The 24,605-nt window shown below is 41.4% G+C and overlaps 2 protein-coding genes across 5 annotated transcripts in view; one reads left to right on the top strand and one right to left on the bottom strand.

Annotated features, from left to right (window-relative positions):
- The window catches only part of LOC311262492 (electrogenic aspartate/glutamate antiporter SLC25A12, mitochondrial-like), a 30,197-nt gene extending 28,590 nt beyond the window's left edge, over positions 1 to 1,607 (top strand). For both annotated transcript variants that reach the window (XM_084361908.1, XM_084361909.1), the window contains exon 18: positions 50 to 1,607. In XM_084361908.1, coding sequence (XP_084218034.1) covers positions 50 to 257 — 208 coding nt within the window. In that variant the 3' untranslated portion in view covers positions 258 to 1,607. The remainder of the gene's footprint in view (positions 1 to 49) is intronic.
- Positions 1,557 to 24,389, bottom strand: dync1i2a (dynein, cytoplasmic 1, intermediate chain 2a). Of its 3 annotated transcripts, none has more exons than XM_084361910.1 (17): positions 24,304 to 24,389; positions 23,226 to 23,343; positions 22,242 to 22,356; positions 20,318 to 20,405; positions 19,210 to 19,299; positions 18,743 to 18,858; positions 11,327 to 11,413; positions 10,275 to 10,437; positions 10,068 to 10,167; positions 9,169 to 9,294; positions 6,418 to 6,564; positions 6,217 to 6,330; positions 5,584 to 5,717; positions 4,484 to 4,628; positions 2,951 to 3,091; positions 2,716 to 2,841; positions 1,557 to 2,471 (listed from the first exon to the last, which is right to left on the bottom strand). In XM_084361910.1, exons 2-17 carry the CDS (start codon positions 23,331 to 23,333, stop codon positions 2,358 to 2,360), a joined length of 1,914 nt encoding a protein of 637 aa, XP_084218036.1. In that variant the 5' UTR covers positions 23,334 to 23,343; positions 24,304 to 24,389; the 3' UTR covers positions 1,557 to 2,357. The 3 variants fall into 3 exon arrangements, with proteins under 3 accessions (XP_084218036.1, XP_084218037.1, XP_084218038.1); XM_084361911.1 differs by having other exon boundaries at positions 19,240 to 19,299; XM_084361912.1 differs by lacking the exon at positions 19,210 to 19,299.
- Between the last annotated feature and the right edge of the window lie 216 nt (positions 24,390 to 24,605).

Genomic DNA, 24,605 nt, shown 5'->3' with positions numbered 1-24,605 from the left:
TCATTAATTTCTAGAAGTGCGTCTTCTCCTAATCTGGCTCTCTCCTCAGTCATCCTGCCGGCTCCGTGCCAACCCCAAAACCCACCATCAAGGACCTTCCTTCTGTGACTGCAGACCACGTAGGCGGCTACCGTCTGGCTGCTGCAACTTTTGCTGGCGTGGAGAGAAAATTTGGTCTGCACCTGCCCAAGTTTAAGCCTTCTGGAGAAGTGACAATCAAACCAGCGGAGTCCAAAACGGAGCCACAGGCTTCATAAAGCATCACTCAACTTGACTGTGAGCGCTGCATGCTCCTCTGGGGCCTCATTACAGAAACATTTTCGAACCACTTGTCTTATTTGAACTTAAGTTTCAAAGATAAGAAAAATTCTGTCTTTCTTTGTACAGAAGCATTTCTTAAAGTCATGGATGTGTCCTATCCTATTTCAAACCTCCAGTCCTATCTTAAGAAATCCAAACTGGAACTGGATCTTTAAACTCCTCCTGATCGCCTGTATCCATGAGGTCGTGTCTCCTTTTACTTGTTACTGGCTAGCTAGCATGCGTTAATACAGAAGAAGAGACAGTTGTTCAATTTTAGCTTCAATGACTCAGAAGCATTCATCTTGTTGCTGATATATACCCATATATACATGGTCTGAAAATCAGTGCTAGAAACCAACAGGCTAACAAATATTAGCTTCTCCAACAGGCTAACATCTGTATAGGCTTTTCCAACAGTGTTAGTTTCTGCAAAAAGTAAGTCTTCTAATAAAGTTTGCTGCCTAAATCTGTGTGCTCCGGTATTCTTTGGAGTATATTTCTCTGTTTTAATTAAGTTTGTTGCCTAAGTCTGTGTACTTCGGGGTATATTTCTCAAGTTCTTACTGAGTTTCTTCCGACTCTGAGAGCACCGGACAGTTGAAGCTTGTTAAACTTCTTTCTTCAGGCTAACATCAGACAGGCTATTATCAGAGTCAGCCTCTCCAACCAAAAGTTACAGTTTGAGTAGCCTTTCAGATATTTTATTTTAGCTAGTGTAGGTGTCCATGCTGTTCATGTTTTTTTTATTGTTGCCATACAGACCTAACAACAATTAGTGGCAGTTTTTACTATCTTAACTTACGAAAGTCATCCGTTAGGAGAGTTCTGTAACAGCTAAATTCCCATCCTATCCTGAATGCAGTTAGGAAACTAGTTAGGCAATACCCCAAATCTTAAATGTCATCCTAAACTGAATTAAAATAGGATTTCAGATTGAGGAAGTTTCTGTTATGAGGCCTCGGGTCATTGTTTCCTCCAAAATGGTTTCATCGAACCACTTTTCAATTAAATACATTTGAGCGGTTGTCTTACTTTGAATGCTGCATGAGTATGGCTTTATTGCATTTTCTCTTCGCATAGCTTGCACAACTTTATTGTACATATTGTACTTCTCTACAGAGACAGGACATTATGGCATGACGAAGGATTGTAACTGCGTTTTCTGGTGTGCGGTAGCTTTGGAGTGCTTGTGAGGATGTACAGATGTTTTCAAAAAGTGCTCATTTTGAAATCATGGCCAGGGACTCGGGAAATAATTTAAATGTATTTATTGTATTTTATTGAAATAAATCATTCAAACTGTTTCTACTGTGTGAAAGTACATTCTCAGTTTTGACACCAGGATTTGAGATTCTTCAGGAAAACAATCTCGTAGGACGTACATTACAGATCTCTGAGAAATCACTGAGCAGTTACAGCATACAGATCATCTTCTTAGGCATTGAGGATACTCCGACTATCTCAAGTCTAACCAGCTGCACTGAGGAAGTGAAAACTGGCGCAATATAGACAATAGAAGTAGAAAGATTTTTGGACATTTCAGTTAGTATTTAGGTTATCAAGTCTAAAAGGAAACAGAGATGACAACATGGGCTACAGTTATAAGATGTTTACATTCCTGATTGTTTTATTACAACTTTGGCGGAAATGGAGTTCAGCTATGATAGTTTTTCATGAATTACGATTATTTAACTCAAAATTAAGGCTTGTGTTCACATGCCCTAAATGAAGACAGGTGGGGCTTTTACAATCAAGGTTAAAATTAAAAGTTTAAGGCATCTGGTTGAAAAAAAATGACAACTGGTTTGTGGTGTGTGAATATGGCTTCGTGTTAGTGTCTGAGGTCGATAGCCCTGTCGCTTGTGTTAATCCGAGGAAGACTGTTGACGGTCCAGCTAACTGGGAGTTGTCCAAATAAGAAGGTGTTAGAAATGCTGATCAAAACTTTTCCTCCTTTCATGTTGTCATCACATCTTTTCCTTCCAACAAAACTGGGGGCTGGTATTCACAAGCGCACCACTGGTCCCTTTAACATCACGTCTGTGGTGAGCGGATCAGGCAGCCAGGCGCTGAGCTGCCAGCTCCTCTGCATCGTCTCTGTTCTCGTTGATCTCTGCCAGCGTGCGAACGAAACGGGTCCACTCGTCGTTTCGTGGAACAGCAATTTGCTGGTGGGGAGACACAACACAGACATGACTCACATTTCAAACACAGGTAATGCTCTCCATCCATATTTATAGACAATAACTACAGTGCATCCTCAAACCAAAAGAAATGATTTGAATTTAATCCACAAGACACTCTGTTATGTTGTGCAATTATTCACTGCAGTACAAATGATAACAGCTAAGAGGCTGAATCATGTCGGCAAAGAGAAATTTGATGGGCAAAAGCTGAGTCATGCCTGCTCACCTCTCCAACTTCATACACAAAAACTCGTCCATCGGAGTCTCCCACGGCGATTTCTCTGCCAGAGGGAGCCCATCTCACCCTGTTGAGGGCCGGGTTACCCTCTACTGTGACACTGGCGGTGGGAACCTGAGACAGTAACACCATAAAATACCAATTAGAATTGAGGAAACCTTCATGAAGATTAAAATAGATATGATGAGATGTGTGTGTGTGCTGTCAGCAGGAATGTTAATACCTCTGTGTCGTTGTTGAGGTTCCACAGGTCGAGATGGCCCACGCCGTCCACACAAGCAAACAGAGCAGGGTGAGTCGGAGACCACATGACATCGTACACGTAATCAGAGTTATCTTCAAATGAGTAGAGCGGCTTGTTGTTCTGCGGAAAGATAAAGAACATTATTCAAATGACTTCATACAGAGAGAATTTACATTTTTGCGGTTTGGAAGTCTGTTGATTTATCTATAAAAAGATAGAACAATGTGACACATAGATGTGATCAAATATATAATGGATACACATGATGTTTTCAGTTTAAAACATTTTTAAAAGCACAATTTTTGGCACTGAATTTTGGATCAGTTGTCACACATTTGGATAAAGACTTCGATGTTTCCAAACAGGATTAATTGCAAACTTTTCATCTTGTGTCACCATTAAGTCAAAATTGTACTTTCTGATCAAAAACCTACACAACCAATGACGTTCTTACCAGCTTTAATTTGTGTTGTTGCTAATTTTCATTTGCATAATTTCATGGTAAACATAGTAAAGATTGCCCGAGCTGTGCTCCATAGCAGTGAGGGCTCGTGAACCTGTTTAAATGCAGTGCAGGGGGGTCGGTATGACATTGAATCTCTATCAGCTGATAATCAAACAGCAGCAGGTGCTCTGAATCAAGCTGCGTTTGATATCTTCACTGGCTGATCCCATTCCCATAAATAGCAATTGTCTCCTCATTCTTTCTTAGTTCTCTCCCCCTCTCGGTGCGATAGTGATAGTGTGATGTTCTGTCCAAACAGTGAGGGTGCAAATTTACCACTGCCAACGCTGACTTTTGAAAAAGCATTTACTCTGACACCATCCCCCTGTTTGAGGTTGATGTGCTGTTCAATTATCTACGTCCCTCTTTGCAGCAACAAATACAAAAATAATATTTAATAAGAACTTTTAAATTCGAACTTTAGTGCGAAGGATGATTTAGCTGCACCTATAATGTTAGGTGCAGCTAGTCTGTCACTGGTTCCCTTCCCTGTAAACTCATGAAGGCAAGTTGGTGAGAAAAAACACTGAAATAACTTAAAATCATAAATTAAAATACAATCAGAGCAGTTCCACTCAGGCGAAGAATCACAAAGCTGTTTGATAGTCAGTACTGTGAAAATTATTGCTTATGACGGTAAATAGTGCAACATTCGGCCCAAGCCTAAAGGTTTTTAAAAGAAAGAACTGGACCACGACTTTAACCCCTTTTACAATTTGGTTTTCTTTGTTGCAGAGCTCCTACTGGCTGTAGACCTTTTGTGCTTGTTAAAAATATAGGTCTTGTTATGTCTAGTATTGTGAGTGTTCTGGTTGTCTGGCTTCAAATTGAGTCGATACTCTTTTAACAGAAATATGTGTCTTGGAAATCAACATCAACAGAAACGTTACCCTGAACTATATTGCAATAGACAGAACACGCACAGAGGGAGGAAATGATTTCCGACAGATAGATGTCTCTTTTCAAACCAAACAAATATAATCCTTGATCTTAAATCTGGCTCGTACCTTGGTGCTCCACAGCTTGACAGTCCAGTCGAAGGAGGAGGTAACAAACAGGTGGGAGAAGTCCAGCGGCCCCGGAGCTGTGTGGCAGCTGATCCCTGTGATGGGCCCGTGGTGGCCCTCAAACATCTCACTAATGCCCGCTTTGCTGTGGGGCGCACGGATGAAGTGTGTGAGTAAGTGAGAAACATACTGACAGATTAAATTTAGCATGACAAATTTAATCTCCCAAGAGCCGCAGATGTTGAGTGACAGCCTTCAGTTGTGGTCTATACATAGCACGAAGCGAACGAACAAAACGGTTAACGGCTCACCTGTTTTTAAAATGATTTCAGCATGACAGAAAGCAACACAGACGGACCTCTGCTGGACATACTCACATTAATCATTTACTTAGATCATGTGATTACCAGCAGGGTGGCAAAAGCGCCTGCGATCCCTCAACCACATGTTGCAGAGCTGTTAACCAACTGAGGCTCTGATAATTAACGCAGAGAGGTAAATACTCAGCGTGAGTGATGCTTATGCATTATTAACTGCGATGAGAGTATCATACCATTGTAAATGAGGTGGAAAATTATTCCCCCAATTACAGAGGTGATTCTGCTGTGTAAAAACCTAGCAGCTACCCCCTCTCTGCGGTCTCCGGGCATACTGCAGGACATGTAAAGCCGGGCCGAGCACGCTACAAGCTGGTATTTCTTTGCTCCTTGTGAAGGAAGCCTCTTAAATGGGAACATTGTGGGATGAACTGCAGTTTTAATTCTCCCCGGGACGACTGACTGTAAACAAACTCTCTCACCCGGAGAAACACACTGAGCAAGACGGGGAAAGAATGATTTGTTTCCCCTGCATGTGTGCCCTGTTTATGTTGAACGACCTTTACAAACACAACTGACAAGCGGAAAAGAAAAACAGGATGACTGGGCAGGAGTGAAACCTCAAACAGCGGGAGATCAAGTGTTGGATTTGCGTTGCACTGGGAAGTGAGTGGGCTATATTTATTTGACACGTGGTGCTAGGTGGGCCCAACAAGCCGCCTCAGTTTCCTGGCGGTGTTCGGGGAGGGACGCCCGGGGACCAGCGGCCGCTTGTGAACGCACCTTCCATGACGACATGACATGTAGACGGAGCCGTCCTCGCTGCCCACCACGAAATTGTTGACGTCTCCGAGAGGGAAAGACATGGAGGTGACAGCTACGGCTTTGGACTGCTTGAACACCAGCTCCATGCTGTCCTGTGGAGGGGAGGGGAGGCAGCGTGGAACAACATCTTTAACAAGCTCCCTGCTCAGGCTTTATGTTAACACACACTCTGCCAAGCACAACCTATAAAAATCACTTGACAGTTTATTAATGTATAATCTAAATTCAACTAGCACTTTATAAAAAATGGAAGCTTGACATTGAGGTCTTGGCAGCGCAGATGAAATGACACAGCTAGCAAAGTTAATTTCCTTGAGAGTGAAAAATGAGTTGAAGAAAAAATAAGGGAGGGAAATACCAAACTGGAATGCTAAAACACGGCAGACGGGCCAAAATGTTTGACATTTAGCCTGAATGGGAGGGACAGGAAGTGTGTGGAATGTGCGACTGAAGAGACAAAACGCTTGACTCTTAAAAATGTGATGAATTAACACGGCAATTAAATTCTTATGGTTAAATCTTTAATCCTAAGTCGTTTATGTAATGCGGGAACGTTCCTCCGACCACCCACGTATGTTCAGTATGTGTTACCTGCGGCTGGGAGAGCATGTCCAGACTCCAGGAGCACATCTTGCCGTCAGTGGAGATGCTGATCAGGTTGTTGGCGTTCTGGGTGCCAACCACGTTCACGCAGTAAACTGGGTGCTGCAAAAAAGAATAAGGGAGACTTTTTACTCTTCTGCTGTGTAACAAATAAAGTAGCAGCCCTTCTCTGTCAGGTGTTTAATGTACCGTATGTGCTGCGGCTGACAGGGGAGTCCTCTGCACCGGGGTCCTCTTGTTGCTCCTGTTGTCCCACAGTACAATCTGCCCTGAGTATGTGCCCCCCACCACAACGTTGGGGTGGAACTTGGCAAAGGCAGCCGACATGACAGCAGACTATCAATAGAGGAGAATAAACAGAGAAAGGGAGAGGCGATGTTTAGTTTCTCTAGTGATGAAAAAGCGCATGTTTATAGTGAGACAATCCAGCAAATGTATCATCGTGTCACATCCAATCAGAGAAGACAGAACGCATCTAGGCCCAGGTTCATGTGCACCTTTAAGGCCAAGGCTCGTTCCAGACTCAATAATGCAGAATCTGTGTCGTAGGACCGGTCGGCACGGCTTCATATTTTAGATTTACATATAAAAGATAGATCATGATATTTACACTCAGGTACCACTTTATGAGGTCCAGCTAGCTAAAGCAAATGCAGTCTAATGCAACAACCCTGCAATAAATCCAATACAAATAAATACAGAGAGGTGTTTCTGTTGTTTAGCCTGCCCTCACTGATATAAATGGGGTAGACAAAACAATAGACGTATAATTCATTTCAACAGGATCACGAACTGAAGCCGCCAAAGTGATCATACTGGTGAATCAACACCTCTACAGATATTACAGACACATAAAAAAATACATCAGACGGATAAAAACATTAAGATCAGCCGTCATCAATGTCTACACAGTCCAGACAGACATTTAAAGTGCATGTCAACAATTATCAAAATCAATAACATACTGCAGATACCCCGTGTATCCATTTGTTTCACATCCCTGGGTCAATATGTTTCCGTGGATTCCTCTCAATCGCACGTCCTGTTTAATTGAGTAACCACCTGAATGAGTTTTTTGCTCGGTTGGTTCTGATCTTTGGGATGTCTATTCCTCCGACCAGAAGGAAGTGGCTGAAACTCTGAAAGTAGATGAGATGGATCCATGCAGACCTTGTCTGCCGTCACAGTCAGCCTGGTAACTACAGGTGTTACAGGTCAACCTGCTGTTTCCCCATGATTTTACCACAGTTCTCCACAATTTTTCCTGAACAGTTTCTGTGAGTGTTTTTTGAGTGCATGTGTCAGCATATAATACAATAACACAGGATAATCTCGATAAAACATTTGTAAAATAGAGGATTGTGATATTGTTGCATTAAAAAAAGTTCAGTTTTCTAAGAACATAAATGCGCTATTGGCCCTTCTTATGAATAACATCATGAGAGTTTCTGATCTATGATAAGATACTCTCTGCCCTTCTGATCCTAGAGTAGGTGTTGGAGCATCATGTCTAGAATCTAAAATCAGTTCTTCGGTCTTAGATGTGTTCATTAAGGTAGAATGCATTTCATGATTTTAGTATTTGACTATTTGTTTCAGCTAGATGAACCTTAAACTGGCAACTTAGAATATTTATCTTTTCTGAAACAGCTTTTCCAATCACTATCAGAAATGCCTCCAAGTTTTGTTTTTCTTAAGTGCTGGAGCCGGTGTCGGCTGTTGCACAAGTATATGCACTGATCCAATACCACGTTTAATCAGAAATGTGACTCTGGTACTTCCCAGCAGAACATCTGTGTGCAACTTAACAGATTTTATACTTCACAAGTAGCCAATATCCATAAATGGAAGGGGACTTGTGTACCTTCAAGCACATCTTTAACACGAAAAATAACTAGAATAAACCACTGTTATCTGATCAGTACTCTGTATTGGCTGATACTCAAAGTTCAAGTATCAGAGTTGCTATCAGGAAGGAAAAGAAAATGGTATTGGAATGTTTCATTTCAGAATAATAGGAACATTCGTTGACACAGAACAGAACAAACACTGAATCGAATATAAACACAACTTGGGTGAATTTTCCACTGATGTAAGTGACCACAAGGCTTAGCTTTATCAAATCAGTCTGTTTTCATGTATTTATAAGTTTTATATCAGCAACGCTCAAAATATTCAAAGCTGCCAATAATCACAACATGGAAAACATCAACTTGAACCTGCTGTTTTCCTGCTTCATCTCAAACTTACACAACTGTTCTGTGCATGTCCCCTCTTTCCTGAAACACATCTTTCATCGCTCACGCCTCAGTTCTTACAGTGCAAACAAAACAAACCTCGTGGCTGGTGAACAGGATTAGTATTCGTTCCTGGATTATGTCTTGATTCATTAATTTTATTTTTCAAGGTGGCCCTACATGCACTCATCACTTCACCGATCACAATCTCAGGGACTTTTCTTGACACACGTTTGAGGAAAATCTCGTAATGAGCCAGCTTGGAGGCGCGGAGAAAGATTGCGTTCTCACTTCTGTTCAGTTTTATTCATCGGAGCAATGCGCCTGCATCTACATCCGCTCTGGAGGCAACGACATGTGGTTCTACTCAACTTGTCTTGGTGAAGGAGCCTCGGGGCAGGCATTATAATAAGGCCGGGCAGAGCGGAGGAGCCGCACTGCTCTCCCTGCTAGCTCGTCTGAACACAGGGCCCTTGTTTAGATGCACATGATAACCAGCCCTGCCCCACACACTTAATCCTGCTGCAGCGCTCGGATTCCATTCAACTCCTGCGCCACAGGTCTTCTCCCGGCGCCTCACGAACATGTGTTTGTGGATAGATGTGGTGGAGGTGGATGCCAGTACGGTGAACTCACAACGTGTATGAAGGCAGGAGGGAGAGGGGTGAGGAAACATCGGTGAGGACGTGGGCGAAAGAAGTACCTGACAGTGGAAGACGTACTCAGGCGTAGCCTTCTTGTACTTCATGTTCCACACTAATGCCACGCCATCTGGCTCGTGGGGAGCGTCCTCGTTGTTGTTGTATGAGGCAACCATGAGTTCAGGATACTGGTGACAGAAAAAAGAAAAAACAGTCAGCCGAAATGAATGTGTGGGGGAGGCAGACGCGCCCCCCAGGCTTGGCTCCATGTGGACGAGCCTCGCCTGCCCTGTGCGGTGTGGTGCTGCTGCCGAATGCCTAAAAGAATGAGTAACCCTTTCCTCAAGATTTATGGCTCGTTTAAGCAGCCCCCCCAAGAACTTACGTTTTTATTTCCTTTCATAATTTTAACCAAAAGCTGCAGAGGAAAACACAGCAGCTCATTTTAGAGAACGACTACGGGAACACCACCCAGACGTAAACAAACCATTAACCTCTGCTGCTTCTAATACCTGATCTGAGATTTACAGTTTATAAATTAATTATTTCAAATCACAAGGCTGTGGATATCCCTCTGAGCGAGTAAATAGCTTGAACAAAGAGTCGGTGTTCAATCACTGTCAAAAGTCGTTGCAGAATCATGCATGAAATGACCTCAGACACCAGAGGAAACAAATCATTACGGCCTCTGACTAAGTGACAATTTGTGTGGGACATAGCTTACTTTTCCTGGGGGACCTGTGGCTGAGAGTAAATGCTGTCAAACTCAAGCTATGTAATCATAAAGCATTATGGCTGTGCGGAGCTAAGTTGTTTCAACAGCCAATTAGCAACAATTATGCACATGTTACTTCGATTTTAGCACAAAAAACACAACGATTTCATTTTTTAAGGACTGATATTTCTGATAATTGCGTACGCCGTCTGAGAATTGTTAGTTTGATTACAAAAAGTTGTTGACCTGGGGTGACCAGTCCAGGCAGGTGACGACACGATGCTTGGACCAGCGCTCGTCCATGAACTGCCTGTTGAGAGAGAGCTTTGCCCCGGCCTGGATTTCACTGAGGGAAAACAAACCCAAGCAGATCAATAAAAACACTTCTTCAAAAACCAATTGCAAGTTGTTGGGGTTTTTTTAAACAAAAAACACCAGTTGTCCAATTATTACCCCTCCTTCTCCTCCAGGTCACGGCCACTGTAGTCAAAGAAGAGGTCCACGTGCTCTGATAGAGCCCGCTCTATAATGCGAGTGCTGTGGTCGAAGAACTGTACAAACTCCTCCGAGTGCAGGATCTGGAGTTTTTCCTCTTCCGTCAGCTCGTGGGGGGGTGCTAGGAGAGAAAGACAAACACACTGAGATGTAGTGAGGATCCCTACTGATCAGTGCCTTTGTGATATGGAATGTGAGGCACTGCCTTACAGTCGTATTGCAATTGGGTATCAAGTATGTGTTTTAGATGTAGTAAAGAGGGGGACTGGGCAACTTATCGACATCATATCATCTTAGATTTTGGGTATCGTTGGACGACGATATGACATAAGTCGTTTTTTTCTTGTTTTAAAGGCGGGATTACAATAAAGTGATGTCACTTTCTGAACTTACCAGACTGCTCGACTTATTCATTATATCCACATTACTGACAATTATTTATCAAAAATCTTATTGTGTTATTATTTTTTGAAAGTACCACTAGTCGTCCCTCCAAAGTTCTAGATATCAGAATCATGTTGATGGTACAGTGTCTTGTAATAGGGTGAATGGTGTCTCTGTCTCAGCCACTCCACCCCCCTATCACTTGTTTCTGCGTGAGAGGGTAGGATCGCAGCGTTACATAAATGTTTACTTCAACATACAAGTTACAAACAAAAGTTAACATTTTTGATATACAAGAATGTTTGTTGCTTCGTGTCTATGACACGCTGTGTCCTTGTTCTGATTAATTTACTTAATTAAGAATAAACTTGACAAGCAAGTAAAAACTGACTTTGGGCAAGTACATCTGATTGGATGTAAAGACATAAACAGTATTGATACATTATTAGTCATCTGAAAAAAACAGGAGTGTTTAGATTGTGTCTAGTTATGTTGTATTTATTCATAGAGTAATTTATTTTTTCTTGTATGTGGGTCGGACAGGTAGGGGATTCGGAGCTGTGTGTATTTTGTGAAAACTTAAATTCGAAAAATAAACTATTAAAAGGGAAGAAAGTTAGTAGTACCTTCCTCCTCCTCCTTCTGGTCTGGTTTCTCCGTCTGAGTCTCGTTAACTGGTTGAGGTTGAGCAATTTCTTCCTCTTCTTCTTCCTCTGTTGATCAGAAAGTGAACCATGTTAAACACTGAGTAACGCTGAACACACCACATCTCTGAATCAACGTATTCTTCTGAAGTGATTCAGATATCAAAGTTGTTGGAACTTCATATGTAAACAGGGAATAAAATCCAATTCAAAGTAACAACTTTCACGCAGCAAACGACCAGGCCTCCATACAGACTTTTCATACCTTTTGGGCACTACATCTTCCACTTCCATTATTTTCTTTACTCAAAAAAAAAAAAAAAAAACAGCTCCGCTGAGTGATTACGGACACGGCAATCTCCGCCTTGCATTTGTTTGGTTTGTCAGCACAATGTTGCCTTTCAAAAAGAACCTGCTCCTCTAAAGCATGGAAGTTTGTCATTTGTGTTAAAAGGGACACAGCGCAGCGGGTGTCTTGTTGTCATAGGGACCCCTGTCTTTCCGAACTGTTAATGAGACCCCAGCCATTCAATGGGAGAGTCTAGCTGTCAGTGTAGCCATTTCCTCTGGTAGCAGGTTGCCCCCTTCTAGGCCAACGGGGCAGCAGGGCAGAGGGTGTGGAGCAGCTGCCCCGGGGCCCGTCCCATTGGTCTGTCCAGATGACGGCATGGTGCAAAAGCAGATGGTGATGCTGGGATTGTCTTATGCTCTTCAGAGGTGGCATGGGGATGGCACAGAGGTTTTCCGCCTGGCTGCCCCGAGACAAGCTTCTCCCTGAACAGCAAGCCTGCGCAATTACCATCCTAGCGGGGGGTCCTGCAACTCCTATTCAACCTCAGAGAATGTACGACAAAATACAGGCCAGGGCAGCTGGCAAACTGCACACCGGCTCTACCTCAAAGAAGATGAAGACGCTTTTTCAAAACACATCTCCTAGAGACGGTATATCGCCTATGCTTTCAATGTAAAAAAAATAATAGCAAAAGCAGGACAAAACAGATTCATGAGGAGAGGGGAAATACTCGCCTGGTTCCTACAGGCGTTTATCTTGGTATGAGCCTTATAGTTAATCTAAGATGACAGCGCGGCATGCCAGAATTTCCGTCCTAGTGAGATAATCTAAATGATAATGTCATCTGTCACTTTGTCCATAAAGTGATTTATCCCCTTTCTCAGACGGAGGTTTGGGGGAAGAAGGTTATTGAGTGCACTGATGAGTTTACAGAACCGGGTTGATGACACATGCCATTTCAATGTACGGCCATACTCTGCAACCAACAGGACAAGGTTAAAATCTTTCCTTTCAAGGGCCTCAATCAGGCTTAAAGGAAAACAGTAATCACTGTCTTTCAGCGAGTCGCGGCCGTGCTCGTCAGCCCTTTCCCTGGTGAGGCAGCCAGAGCAATCAACCTGCCAGGCATTAGGAGCGGATAGACAATCTGAAAATAAAGGGTATAATGCACCTGCCAGCCAAAATGGCCATTTGGAGAAAAGCTAGTGATCCTGGTGACCCCGCTGGGGATGTGTAGGGGGGTAGTAGCGCCTAGCGAGGGTGGAGGGGTGGTTGAGGGGGGTTGCATTTAACAGAATTCACCCGGATCAGCGATGTCCCATACACTGACACCTCCTCTCAAAGCAGGCCCAATTATGGCTTTTGTACCACTTAAGAAATAAAAGCTTTTTTGGGGAGGGGAAGCTGGACAGGAGGGAGGGGGGTAATCACAGGTCTTAGTCAGTGGACAATATATTAATGCAAACACGGTGTGCGGCCACTGATGTACAAGTCTAAAACGAAATGACCTCTGCTCTCTGCTGCAGGTGTCTTCCACTTTCTGTATGTCCACACTGAATAAAAGGTCTGACTTCAGCACGTGCAACAGGGCTTTTCTCTGTCGTGTGAAGGCCAACAATGAAACCAGTGAACACACACGCACACACACCCACACACACACACACACACACACACACACAGATGCACACAAATATGTTTACTATCATGTCTTATTTCCTAAATTAGAGCTCCTCCGGCACCAGTTTACAAAATGCACATCAAAAATTGTGATCAACCTGTTCCACGTGCTGCTGCATTTGTGGTCATGCGTAGCAGAACAGCTGGGACCGATACAATTCGACTGATAGTGACGTAATTCATACAGCCCGACCCACACTGGATTTTTGGGGATGATGCTTTTACCGATATTAGGGAGTAAAAAAATCTGATATCAATATTTCAGCCAATAAACACACTTCTTTGCAATGATCCCTTAAATCTGACAGACTCTCAGTAACAGGAGCAGGATACTTTACAGTTTAACAATAAAACTTCTTTTGTCTGAAATGACGAAGTGACAGAGCAACGACACAGTACAACTTCTGTGTGTATATCTGTGATATATCAGGTGATAATTTCCGCCAAACTGATGTGTGGGACTGATGTCACTTGTCCATTGACTGATCCAAATCACATATTCTGATTTAATGCGTCATACTTTTAAACTCACATGTTGAAATATGCTCAGTAGTGGTTGATAAAAGCTGGCTATGCACTTTATTTGTACCTTTTCGTGACATTAAAGGAGTTGCCAATGCAATATTTATATGATATCTGCCATGAAAAACATGTAATCATTGGTTATTATTAATTATTATTGGTTATCTGCATCGGCTGAAAAAAACCCATTTGAGGTATCACTACTACAGCTCATATAAATTTCTTTGGAATACATTTGAATCAATTAATTTTTGCATATCTTTTGCTCTTTTAAAAGGAAGTGTTGTATGGTGGTTTAATACAACCTCGTGTAACCTTACACATAGTCCCACCACCACCACTATAAGAACAATAATATTATATATGAAAAAAAGTTGGTTGGCAGATGTCAAAATTCAGGAAATGGAATCAAATCTGGAAAAAGTGGTTGGTGCATCTCTAATAAAAAACTTGCAGCTGCAGAGACAATAATAACAAAGACATCAGCACTGAGACTTCTGTCAATCTGATATCAAGGTTCGTTTTCAACTCGTTCAACATGGTCCCACATGTCTCTGTTGTCACTGAGGTCTACAGGTCACAAACTGGCTGACGTCAGACAGAAATGTAAAACCAGCACTATCCTCCTTAAAACAAAATGTCTGCCACAAATGCAAACTCATAATCTTGTTAAATAAGAAAAAGATTTTAAAAAGGTGCAAATTCTCAAATCATAAACTGAGAGGAAAAAAGATATTCCAAGTTTTCCGTTGGAATGATGAGCTGCGATATGACAGAGGGATACAATAGACATTTAACAGTACTACTAATCATCAAGTGCATAAAAAGCTGACCACAATTACAAGTGGCACTCCACACAAGAAGGCCATTAAGGGCTTTTGTGATTAAAAGTTTTGACCTGCCTCTGAATTCAGCGTGATTAAAACAATCACATTCAATTAAATATTAGATTTAGTGAACTGCTCCACGTACTCGTATTCCTGACAAGCCTTTTTAAAAACGCTGTAGCAGACCGACCACTCCACCCCACCCCCCCAACCTCCAACAATATCTTACTCCATAATTACAGCCTCTTGTTGAGGAGTGCATACTGATGCTGCGAATTACCTACTAGTGCAGTCAGGGAATATACTGCAGCGGCGGCAATCGGCAATTCACCAATCTGATGGCTAAAAACAACCAGAAACGACCGACAGACAGCACTGATTTAAAATGGGCTAATTTAAAAGGTGCACTATGTAGTTTTGGGGAAGAGATCTTCACTGACTGATGTATTTATGCCTCAACACACTGAATAAACTGACATTAAAGTCAGACCTCACACAATTTCATACTTTACTTTTTTTTATGTTTGGCGGACCCTGCCACCTTTCGAACTTCAAACAGTGTTCTGAGGAGCTTATTTTCCTTCATTTGTTTATTCAGTTATGTAAAAAAATTATATTTCTGATTTTGTATTATCAGCTCATTAATATTGTTAATATTAAAATTCTGAGTTTGAATCTCTTCGCCAAAACTACATCTTGCCACTTTAACAATTGCTTTTATTGTTGATTAATATGTTGATTATTTTCTCAATTAATCAATTAGTTGTTTGGTCTGAATGTCAGAAAAGCGGGAAAATGTCAATCAGTGTTACCAAAATTCCAAGATGGCGTCCTTAAATATCTTATTTTGTTCACAGCCCCAAGATATTTTGTTTGCTGCCATGTAGGAGTAAAGAAACCGTAAATATTCACATTTAAGAAGCTGGAATCAGAGAATTTTTCACTTCTTTTGCTTTATATAATTTGTCGAATCGATTTATCGAGAAGTTGTTTGGTCTATAAAATATCAGAAAACTGTGAAAAATGTTGATCAGTGTTTCCCAAACCCCAAGGAGGTGTAAAGAAACCAGAAAATATTTACATTAAAGAAGACAGAATAAGGGAAATTTGACCTATTTTCTTAAAAGAACTGCTCAATTATCAAAATAGTTGGTGAATAATTTGATAGTTAACTTATCGATTAATCGTTGCACCTCTAAATTTAAGTCATTGATGTCGAATTTGGCAAATTAAAGAAGTACATGAATTAATGTCAAAATTGTCATCTAAGAGAAGATTTCAGGGAGGATCCAGTTGATCTTGTGCCCTAGAATGATGCAACACTGTCCCCATTTATAACAAATAACCTGAAGATGTGTTCTCCCTGACTGTTCAGTGGTTTTTCTTGAGGTCAACAGGGCAGCTGATATTAAAATCTTTTACTCCTTTCTCCGAGACGTCTCGCAGACACTGTGGGAACCCTCGGCTTGCGGCAGCCGCTCCCTCTAATGCCACCGCCCGCTGACCTTGAGAGTGCCGCGCCGTTGCCTCCTTTTGACAACATGATAAATCGCTCAATCAGAGCACAGGCCCGACGCCACCCCACACATCAAAAAACGCGCCGAGGGGAGCGGGCTGGGAGAGGGGATGCCGTCTCATCGAGTGCCAGAAGTGATGGTGTGAAAATGCACAATGTCACTGAGTGTGTTTTGTTATGTGCCTGTTCGGTGAAGGGAGAAGACAGGGGAAGCGAGGGAGTTGATGAAATGATTACATAGTGGCAGAGAAGGGGAAGGGGGCCTCGTGTTGAACAGCTGGCAGAAACCATCATTGTTTAACACAGTTTTACAATGCCCAGTAGAGTCCGGAGTAAAGAGCGACGAGGAACAGAGGGATGCTCTTCATCCTTCACTAGTTCTGCTCAGAGTTTTCCACAAAATCACACAATTTCATCTGACTGCGCTGCACGCCACCTTGGGATTTTCTACACATCACCTGATGGGACAACAACCGACAATCAGGACACTGTTTAAAATCCTAACCAGGCTTTCAAGGAGGTTTAAAAAGATGTGTTAGCTGCTGCAAAGAAATGGGGGAAACAGCTAGAGAAGACTGACTCGCTGCTCCAATAGTTGGAGTTTTTGTAGGATCTGTAGCTCGTTCTGATATCTTTGCAAAAATTAGAATGCAAAACATAAAACCTAATCAGGATTTCAGTCGAGCGCATTATTCCCCATCTGTCATTACATAAATCAGCAAAGAACAAGCAGCACACCCACAAATATTGCATATTTTATGGAACATGTGTTCAACATGTGCATGTTAGTAGCAGCCCAAATATTCTCTCTGGGCCGACCGCATGAAAGCTCCAGCGCAGCAATTACATACATATCGACACGCTTCAGAGGCAGGACGCAGCCTCATCTGAGGCGCTTCATATCTCCCTCCCCAATCGCATTTCTCCTTCCTGTCACTGGTTTTCTCATCCTGCTCATTAATTGTACCGAAGCCGAGTTTGGTGGTGAGGTTCAGAGGAGGCTGGCTCGTCTGAATTTAATCTCTCCTTTGACTTCTTATGTTTCCTGGACCTCATTTTTTCCTCCACTTTCATCTCAGATCAAATCTCTTCCACTTGTTGTTCACTTCCGGTACCGACTCATATACTCAGAATACCCCTGTTATGAATAGAGATGCACGATCCACTTTAGTATCAGTTCTGACCCGATTCTGACAGAGCTCCTTTCAATGAATGCTGTTATTATTACCAGCATCAGCATTATTATTGTTGTTGGTGGTATTATGTGTAAGGTTACATTAGGTTGTAGTAAACCCCACAGCACTCCCTAAATGCATTTAATTCATAAATGCATTCAACTTAAATGTAACCCTAACTAAGGACAGGTTGAATTAGCCAAATTTTGGTTGCTAGCTGTCTGATGTAACGTTACAGCAGGCTGGATTCTGAATTCTGAGGTACAAAAACATGGGGACAGTGGATATCTCTGATATGTAAAACTGTTAAATTACTAATTTATTCATTTGTGCCACAAAATTATGGCTATGGGCTAAAAGTTCTATTTTCAAATATTATTTATAATTCATAAAAACACTGGACGATGCGACTTCAGTCCGAAATCCAAAGAGTGAATTATGTCAGTATCAGCACCCGCTACCGATACTGATCAGTCTAGGGCTGCACAATACATAGCTTAAGTGTCGGCATTACAATATGAATGTGCACAATAGTCACATCACAAGCAGCAGTGTCCAGTAAGGCAAATTAATTCAGCTCTTTTACATTTAAGATGTGTTTTTTTGCGTTTTTGCAACAGTACAACTGAGCGTTATGATTACAGCATTTGATGTTGCCCATCATTAGTTTTTCTGCCGCTCACGGTGACTTCCACCTACTGTGACATCACGTGCATAATCTCTATTGAGCTATTCAGGTTATCTGGTGAAAGTTTGTGTATTTTTTTTTTTAACGTCGCAATTTAATTGCAGAAAACCAAAATACAGTAATATAATTTTTCTCCAAAATCGTGCAGCCCTAGATCGGTCCCAACTCTAGTTATGAATAGCTCTCAAGAAGAGGTACACCATTGCACCTTAACATAATTTTTGTTAGCAAAGAAGCTACACATTTTGAAAGGTCCACAAAATTTTTATGTATGTAATATGTGTTAGTGTCCCTCCTGGAACGTAATAATTAATGTCGCTCCAAGACCGTCATTGCAACTGACCTGTCACATTTTTGTAATGTTATACCTTTGCAACTAACATTGTGAAATACTATTTTACCCAAAGCATGTTTTCCTAAACCTAACCAAGAAATGTTGTTGCCTAAACTGAACCAATATTTTTGTAGGCTAAACCTAACCAAACTGTGACAGAAGAAAAGGAAAGAAATAAGTGATCAAACAGGATATGAACCCTGGTCCCCTGGGTGAAAGTCCTGAGAGTCCTGTATGTAAACCACTCTGTTCCAAGTGTGGACTTACTTTTGTTATTATGGAACAACACCAACGCAAACCATGCATCCACATATTCATTCACACAGTTCATCCAAGGTCAACCTGTGTATTATTATGTGAGAATCACCTTCTTTTTGCTGGGTCATGACAGGTGTCTGTGTCTCTTTTGTGTAGGACACAGTCTCACGGGGAGGGAAGTCCACCTGTGTGACTTTGGCCATTCCCAGTTTTGGAGTTCCACGCCTGAAAGCATAGAACAACTCACACTTTGCACAGCTCAATGTCACCACAAAACAGTCATGATTTTAACAAGAAAAAACATACAGAACAGTCACTCTACTGTAACTGCTCTCATGTGTTTACATAACAATTTTCACCTCCATGCAAGTGGATTCTTGTGCCGATCACAGTAAGTAAATGAGTGTTTCATGGGATGATTTCAGATTAGTTTAACAACCAGTGTGAATTAAACAAAAGGTTTCGTCTGACCAGTCTTGCATGCACAACTTGACTGTTTTCCTGGATTTCATTAGCTGAATCATGACTTTGAAAGACAAAGTAATCATGCCATAGATTGAGAGAAGGGAAAATGACCAGGAAAGGAGAGAAGAGAGTGTCCAGTACCCCAGCTCAGAATCAGAGTGAAGTTGAAGAGTGGACGGGTCAGAGTCCCAGTGCAGAGTCCTGGTTAGTGTCACAGCAGCAAGGCAGCATTAGTGAGAGAGACAAGCGAGCACACATGAGGAGAGGAAAATAAAGTTAGCATTATGGCACACAACATGCTGATTGGATCCGAGGTTATCAAAACACACTTCAAACTGGATCTTTCGTGAATATTTTTCAGCTCAAATCAGGCTCCAATCCGCCTCAGAGGTGGAAGAAAGTATCTGCTTAAAATGCATGGATGCACGGACTCTCAAGAGTGGGATGACACGGGGTGTAATGCGCAGCCTGCGGGGCTGATACAGCCTGAACTGTGTCACACCAAAGGCTCTGAGTGTTGTGTCGACAGAGCGGGAGGGAGAGAGGCAGAACCCTCAGGGAGAAAACATGACCTCCATGTGTGTAGGAAATGGCCATGCTGGTGAGGGAAATGAGTCAACAGGTAGGGGGAGCAGCTCCCTGGGCCTGATGGGACACTGGGGGAGCTTGAATTTCAGCCCAGGGAAGGAGCTCTAATTAGAGGTTAAGAAGTCCCCCAGGCATCACAGCAGCCTGCTGTTTTATTGTTAATTTAAGATCGTCCTAATTCAACGACGCACAGATTAAATAAACATGCGCTCAGTTGGCATAAACTCGTCATTATTCACTGTGTTAGTATGAGACTTTATAAGTTAATGTAATCAAGCTTTAAATGTATTCACAAAGCTAAAACAGACCTACATTTTTCAGCTATACTCATAATACTTCAGATCTAATTTGCTGTATGCACATCAGCAGTTTAAGCTGTGACAAGAAAATGGCAGAAGCATAGCTGTTACGGTACAGAGAATAAAGAGATCTTTTTGAGAAGACTTATAGAGATCAATAAAGCATTAGCATTCAAACAATTTGCCTTATGTGGAGAAACAGCCCTTAATTCTTCTTAACCAGGGATGTTGACAATGTTTGCACACTTGTAAAGTATTGTACTTGAAGCAGGGGGAAAACATTTGTTACCCACACTTTTGTTCAGTGTGAGTGTGTATGTGTGAGCGTGTACCTGGGTCCCACCGCTCCGTCAGAGTCCTGGCTCCCTGCCTCACTCGGTGTGCCCCCAGATTTGGTAGTGGGAGACATGGGAGGAGGGACTACACAACGAGACAGACAATTATCATCTGTTACAATGTAGAGACAGACACTGAGCTATTCACAACAGAGTACAAATGTATCCATGCTGGAGTGATAGCTTCATTGTTTCAAATCCTGAATGAATGCTATCAATCTTAACGCAGATTTCCTGACAGCTACGTGTTTGTTAGCATGTGTGCAAAGCCTTGACATCAGTAGCAAAGTAAGTTTAATATACAAATCAGTCTGCAAGGAATAGACTAAAGCTGTGGAAAGAAGCTTTACTAACTGACTTTGTCTTTAATAAATTAATACTTGAATAAATGCAATAACCAGTGGAACAGATGTATATATATATATTTTTTTTTAAATCCACACAAAACTCTGAAGATTTTTTAAATCTCTAGTGCAAGTTTTGTCTCCATCCTGGACTTGAAGATTTTCTGATGGATCTCTTCTGCCACCTGCTGTTGGAAAAGTGACATTGCTCTACAAATCCAGCTCTGGATGACTCCTATAAAGGAATATTAATAAATTATATACTTATAATTTTACTATTTGTTTTTTCTTTTATCTGTGCTGGCCCTCGTGCAGTAAAATTGTTTATAAACACTTTTTGTGAAAATCTACAAAAATCAGCCTGCAGCCGCATTAAAGACACTGGAAGAATTCAAGGATATCTGTCTAAATAAGACACAGAAAGACTTGTTCATGCATTTATTTTCAGCAGGCTAGATTATTGTAATGGTGTGTTCACAGGTCTAATTAAAAAAAGCAGTCACATAGCTACAGCTCGTCCAGAAAGCTGGTGCCAGAGTCCTCACTAACACTAGGAAGGTAGAGCAAATTACTGCGGTCCTTAAATCACTGCACTGGTTTCTTGTGTGTTGCAGAATAGATATTAAAATCGTATTACTTGACTATAAAGCACAAGATTGTCTCGGCCCAAATACATTTCTGATTTAAGTACGTTATGAAGCATCCAGACCCCTCAGGTCATCTGGGGACAGGTTTACTCCCACTTCCCCAGGATCAAAACAGCTTTTAGTTGTGCGTAGTTTTTGTAAAGTGTAAGTGTAAATTTTCTACTATTGTCCTGCCTCTCTTACAAGTTGACATTGAGAGATACCCACAAGAATTACAGTGTACTTGTACTACCCTGCACCTGTACTCCAACACACAATATTGGCTTTTTTTAATGATTGGCCTTTTAACAAAGGCTTTTTATTTATATATCCTTTCTCGTTTTAGACATGTTCTTATATTTGGAGCATATTTTTCTCCAAGCATAATTTTTATCTATATTGTATCACATAGAGCAACCAGTCATCTCCTTTCCCATCTTATTTCTAATATTTGGTTGTACATTTGTTGCAGGCAACGCCTGTACAAAGGCTACCACAGCCACGCTCTCCTCTAGCTTGTTTCTGAGCTGTTTGCCTTCATTCTGCTCTTTAACAAGTCAAACACATGATCAGCTGGACTCAGGTCAGGTGACTGAGTCGGCCAGTTAATAACATTCCACTGTCTGGACATAAAGATCTGTATGTCGTCAGCATGCTGCTGGTTGGATCTGATTAGAGGGAATAACACACTGTTCACTTAGAGTGAATGTGAACACAATCAAACCCTCAGCGAAGAGCCAAAACACTGAAAAATTACTCACTGTCCTAATAGAATGACTGCAAATGCATGAGTGACAAAATGGCAAATTAGCAAATGAGGAGTTGTGAAATAGGATCAAATAAAATGCTAAGTCCAAGGAACCCAGTGGACATGCCTGTTATTTTCCTGAGATATTATAATTTAAAACAGATTCATATGTACAATACACTAAGAGGTAATATAAAACGTACCAACAGGAGCCTCTGAGGTTATGCCCATACTCTGCAGAAGAGCCTCAGTCTCGCGTCTTTTCTTCTCCAGGTCAGAGTCATCCTGGTGAAGTGCAGCATCTTTCAATTGTTCTGCCTGGAAACACAGCAAGACATCACCCATTAATGCAATCTTTAAACATCCACATGAAATGACCGCAGACTATAATGCATACACAACTTTAGAAAATGCCAACACACTTTAAGTAAAGGTATTGGTTTATGGAAAAAGAAGACACTCAAAAGCAATTAGAGTATTTATCCATGACCCTATGTTGGAAATGCACAGTTTCTATCATTAGCAGACCAAATTGTGAGGTGAAAAGTTTTTTTTTTTTTCTAAAGCTTTCCTCATTAAATGACCTTATTTAACAGCAGACAAAGTCATATGTTTGAGATCTAAGACAGGACTATCAGGGCTTGTTTTCTTGTCTTGGGTAGAAGCTGTATACAATCTATCATCATGGTAAATAGTTCAAAAAACTAACACTGACCCCATCTGATGTTACAAGACCTTAAAAGGACTCATTTTTCTTGTATTGCTTTGTCATTATTGGATAATGCCTAAAGATTTTCATCTATTACATTTACTGTTTATTGACTGACAAAAAAAAAAAGGTTGGATTTTTTCTGCTGCTGGATTTATTTTGACAAGTCAAATCACCAATATAATATTAAATATATATATAAGCAGCACAAATCTGAAATCTTTGATAGTATAGTTATACTATAGAGTGTAATTGTAGTTAAAGAATTAAAGTTGATTAGATGTGTGTATATATAACACAGCTAGTTCGGTCATAAAATATATACTTTACTAACTGCATCTCATTCACAAGAGAGTTCAACACCTTTAATTAATTAATTGACCTTTAAACCATCAATTGTTTTGTTTATTAACCCATATTCATTTTTTTATTTTGATATCTTCGAATCTGAAATAAATAAATAAAATGATAAACATACCTCTTTCTTCTTGCGTTCCTCCTCCTTCCTTTTTTTCTCCTCTCTGATCTGAGCCAAGCGCTGCTTCTTCCTTTCAAGCTCTGCTTTCAGCTCACTTTTGTCAGACATAATGCCACAGCTGTGTACAAACAATATGTGTTAGTGTGTCTTTATATCCAATTAAGACTACACTGAAATGATTGTCCCTTTAAGACTGAAGTAAATCAATCAGAGGCCAATCATCCAGCAGGTCCAGTGGATCTCCTTGTGTTTGTACTGTCCACTGACAAATGAAGGCAGTGCTTTAAATACAGCTGATGCTCTCAGCTTCAGTACCACCTTGCATAACAACATAACAGAGATAGCTAGCCACCAACTTCATGCACAGTTTTAAGTGACTACTCAACAGTGTGTTCTGTCTTATTTGCAGCTCAGTGAGTAAGACACAAGAAATTAGATCATTTAGCAGCGACATGTTAAGACCAGTCAAAACCACAGCCAGGCTGACCTGTCACTGTCAGCTAGCTAACAGAGCCCCACCCAACAGGAGGTCCGATTGTTCACACCCGGTTAGCTTAGCACGGGGTTATCCTGTCTGTCTCTGTCACTTGTCTCTGGTCCCAGTCGGCTTGTTATATGCGTTTTTATAGCAGAAAGCCAGCACCATGTTAATATGATGTGTTGTGTTCATAATCACACCGCAGTTTCATAGAAATCACGCGACGTTAGCATCACGTCGGCCTCTGCAGCTAACATTAGCCTTCCTTGTTATCACTGGCTACGGAGCTAGCTTAGCCATCGTTATCGTACAACGTTTTAGAAGTGCGGTTTCATTTAATTTCCAAAGTATTGTTTCTCGGGTCGCAGAAAATGTTACTTGCACAGTTCAACCCATCCCTTTATGGCTAGAGATGTAGTGGTAGCTCTGTTAGCATCTAGCTCTAACCGGACCCTGGTCCGGGGTGCTGTCATGCGCTTTCAACTCTACTGTCCGCACAATGAATAAAACAAGCTGGGCTACAGACACAGCGACAAATACCAACACATGTCAAGTGTGTGATAAAACTACTAATATTATATTAACGTGTAGATTACAAACCTTAATGCAGGTTCTCGACCTGACTGCAAATGCCTATGAACAATAACAGCCAAAACAAACGGGCTGCCAACCCAACTACAGGTGCCGGGAAGAGTCAAAAAGGCGCATACAGCTTTGACGTGGCTGGTCAAAGATGGAGAGTTTTGAGGCTAAGATAAACCTCAAAGGGCAGCATTAACAAAGTGTAGTCATGTTTTTGTAAGTGGTACTTAATGTTAGTGGTTAATGTTGTGAATAAATGTTACAGTTTGATCTTTGAAATGCATTAATATAGAACAGCAACAGGACCCAGAGCAGTAATG

The sequence above is a fragment of the Pagrus pagrus genome (assembly GCF_965226575.1).
Source record: "Pagrus pagrus genome assembly, chromosome: 9".
Classification (NCBI taxonomy): domain Eukaryota; kingdom Metazoa; phylum Chordata; class Actinopteri; order Spariformes; family Sparidae; genus Pagrus; species Pagrus pagrus.
This window is presented reverse-complemented; position numbering and strand designations above follow the sequence as displayed.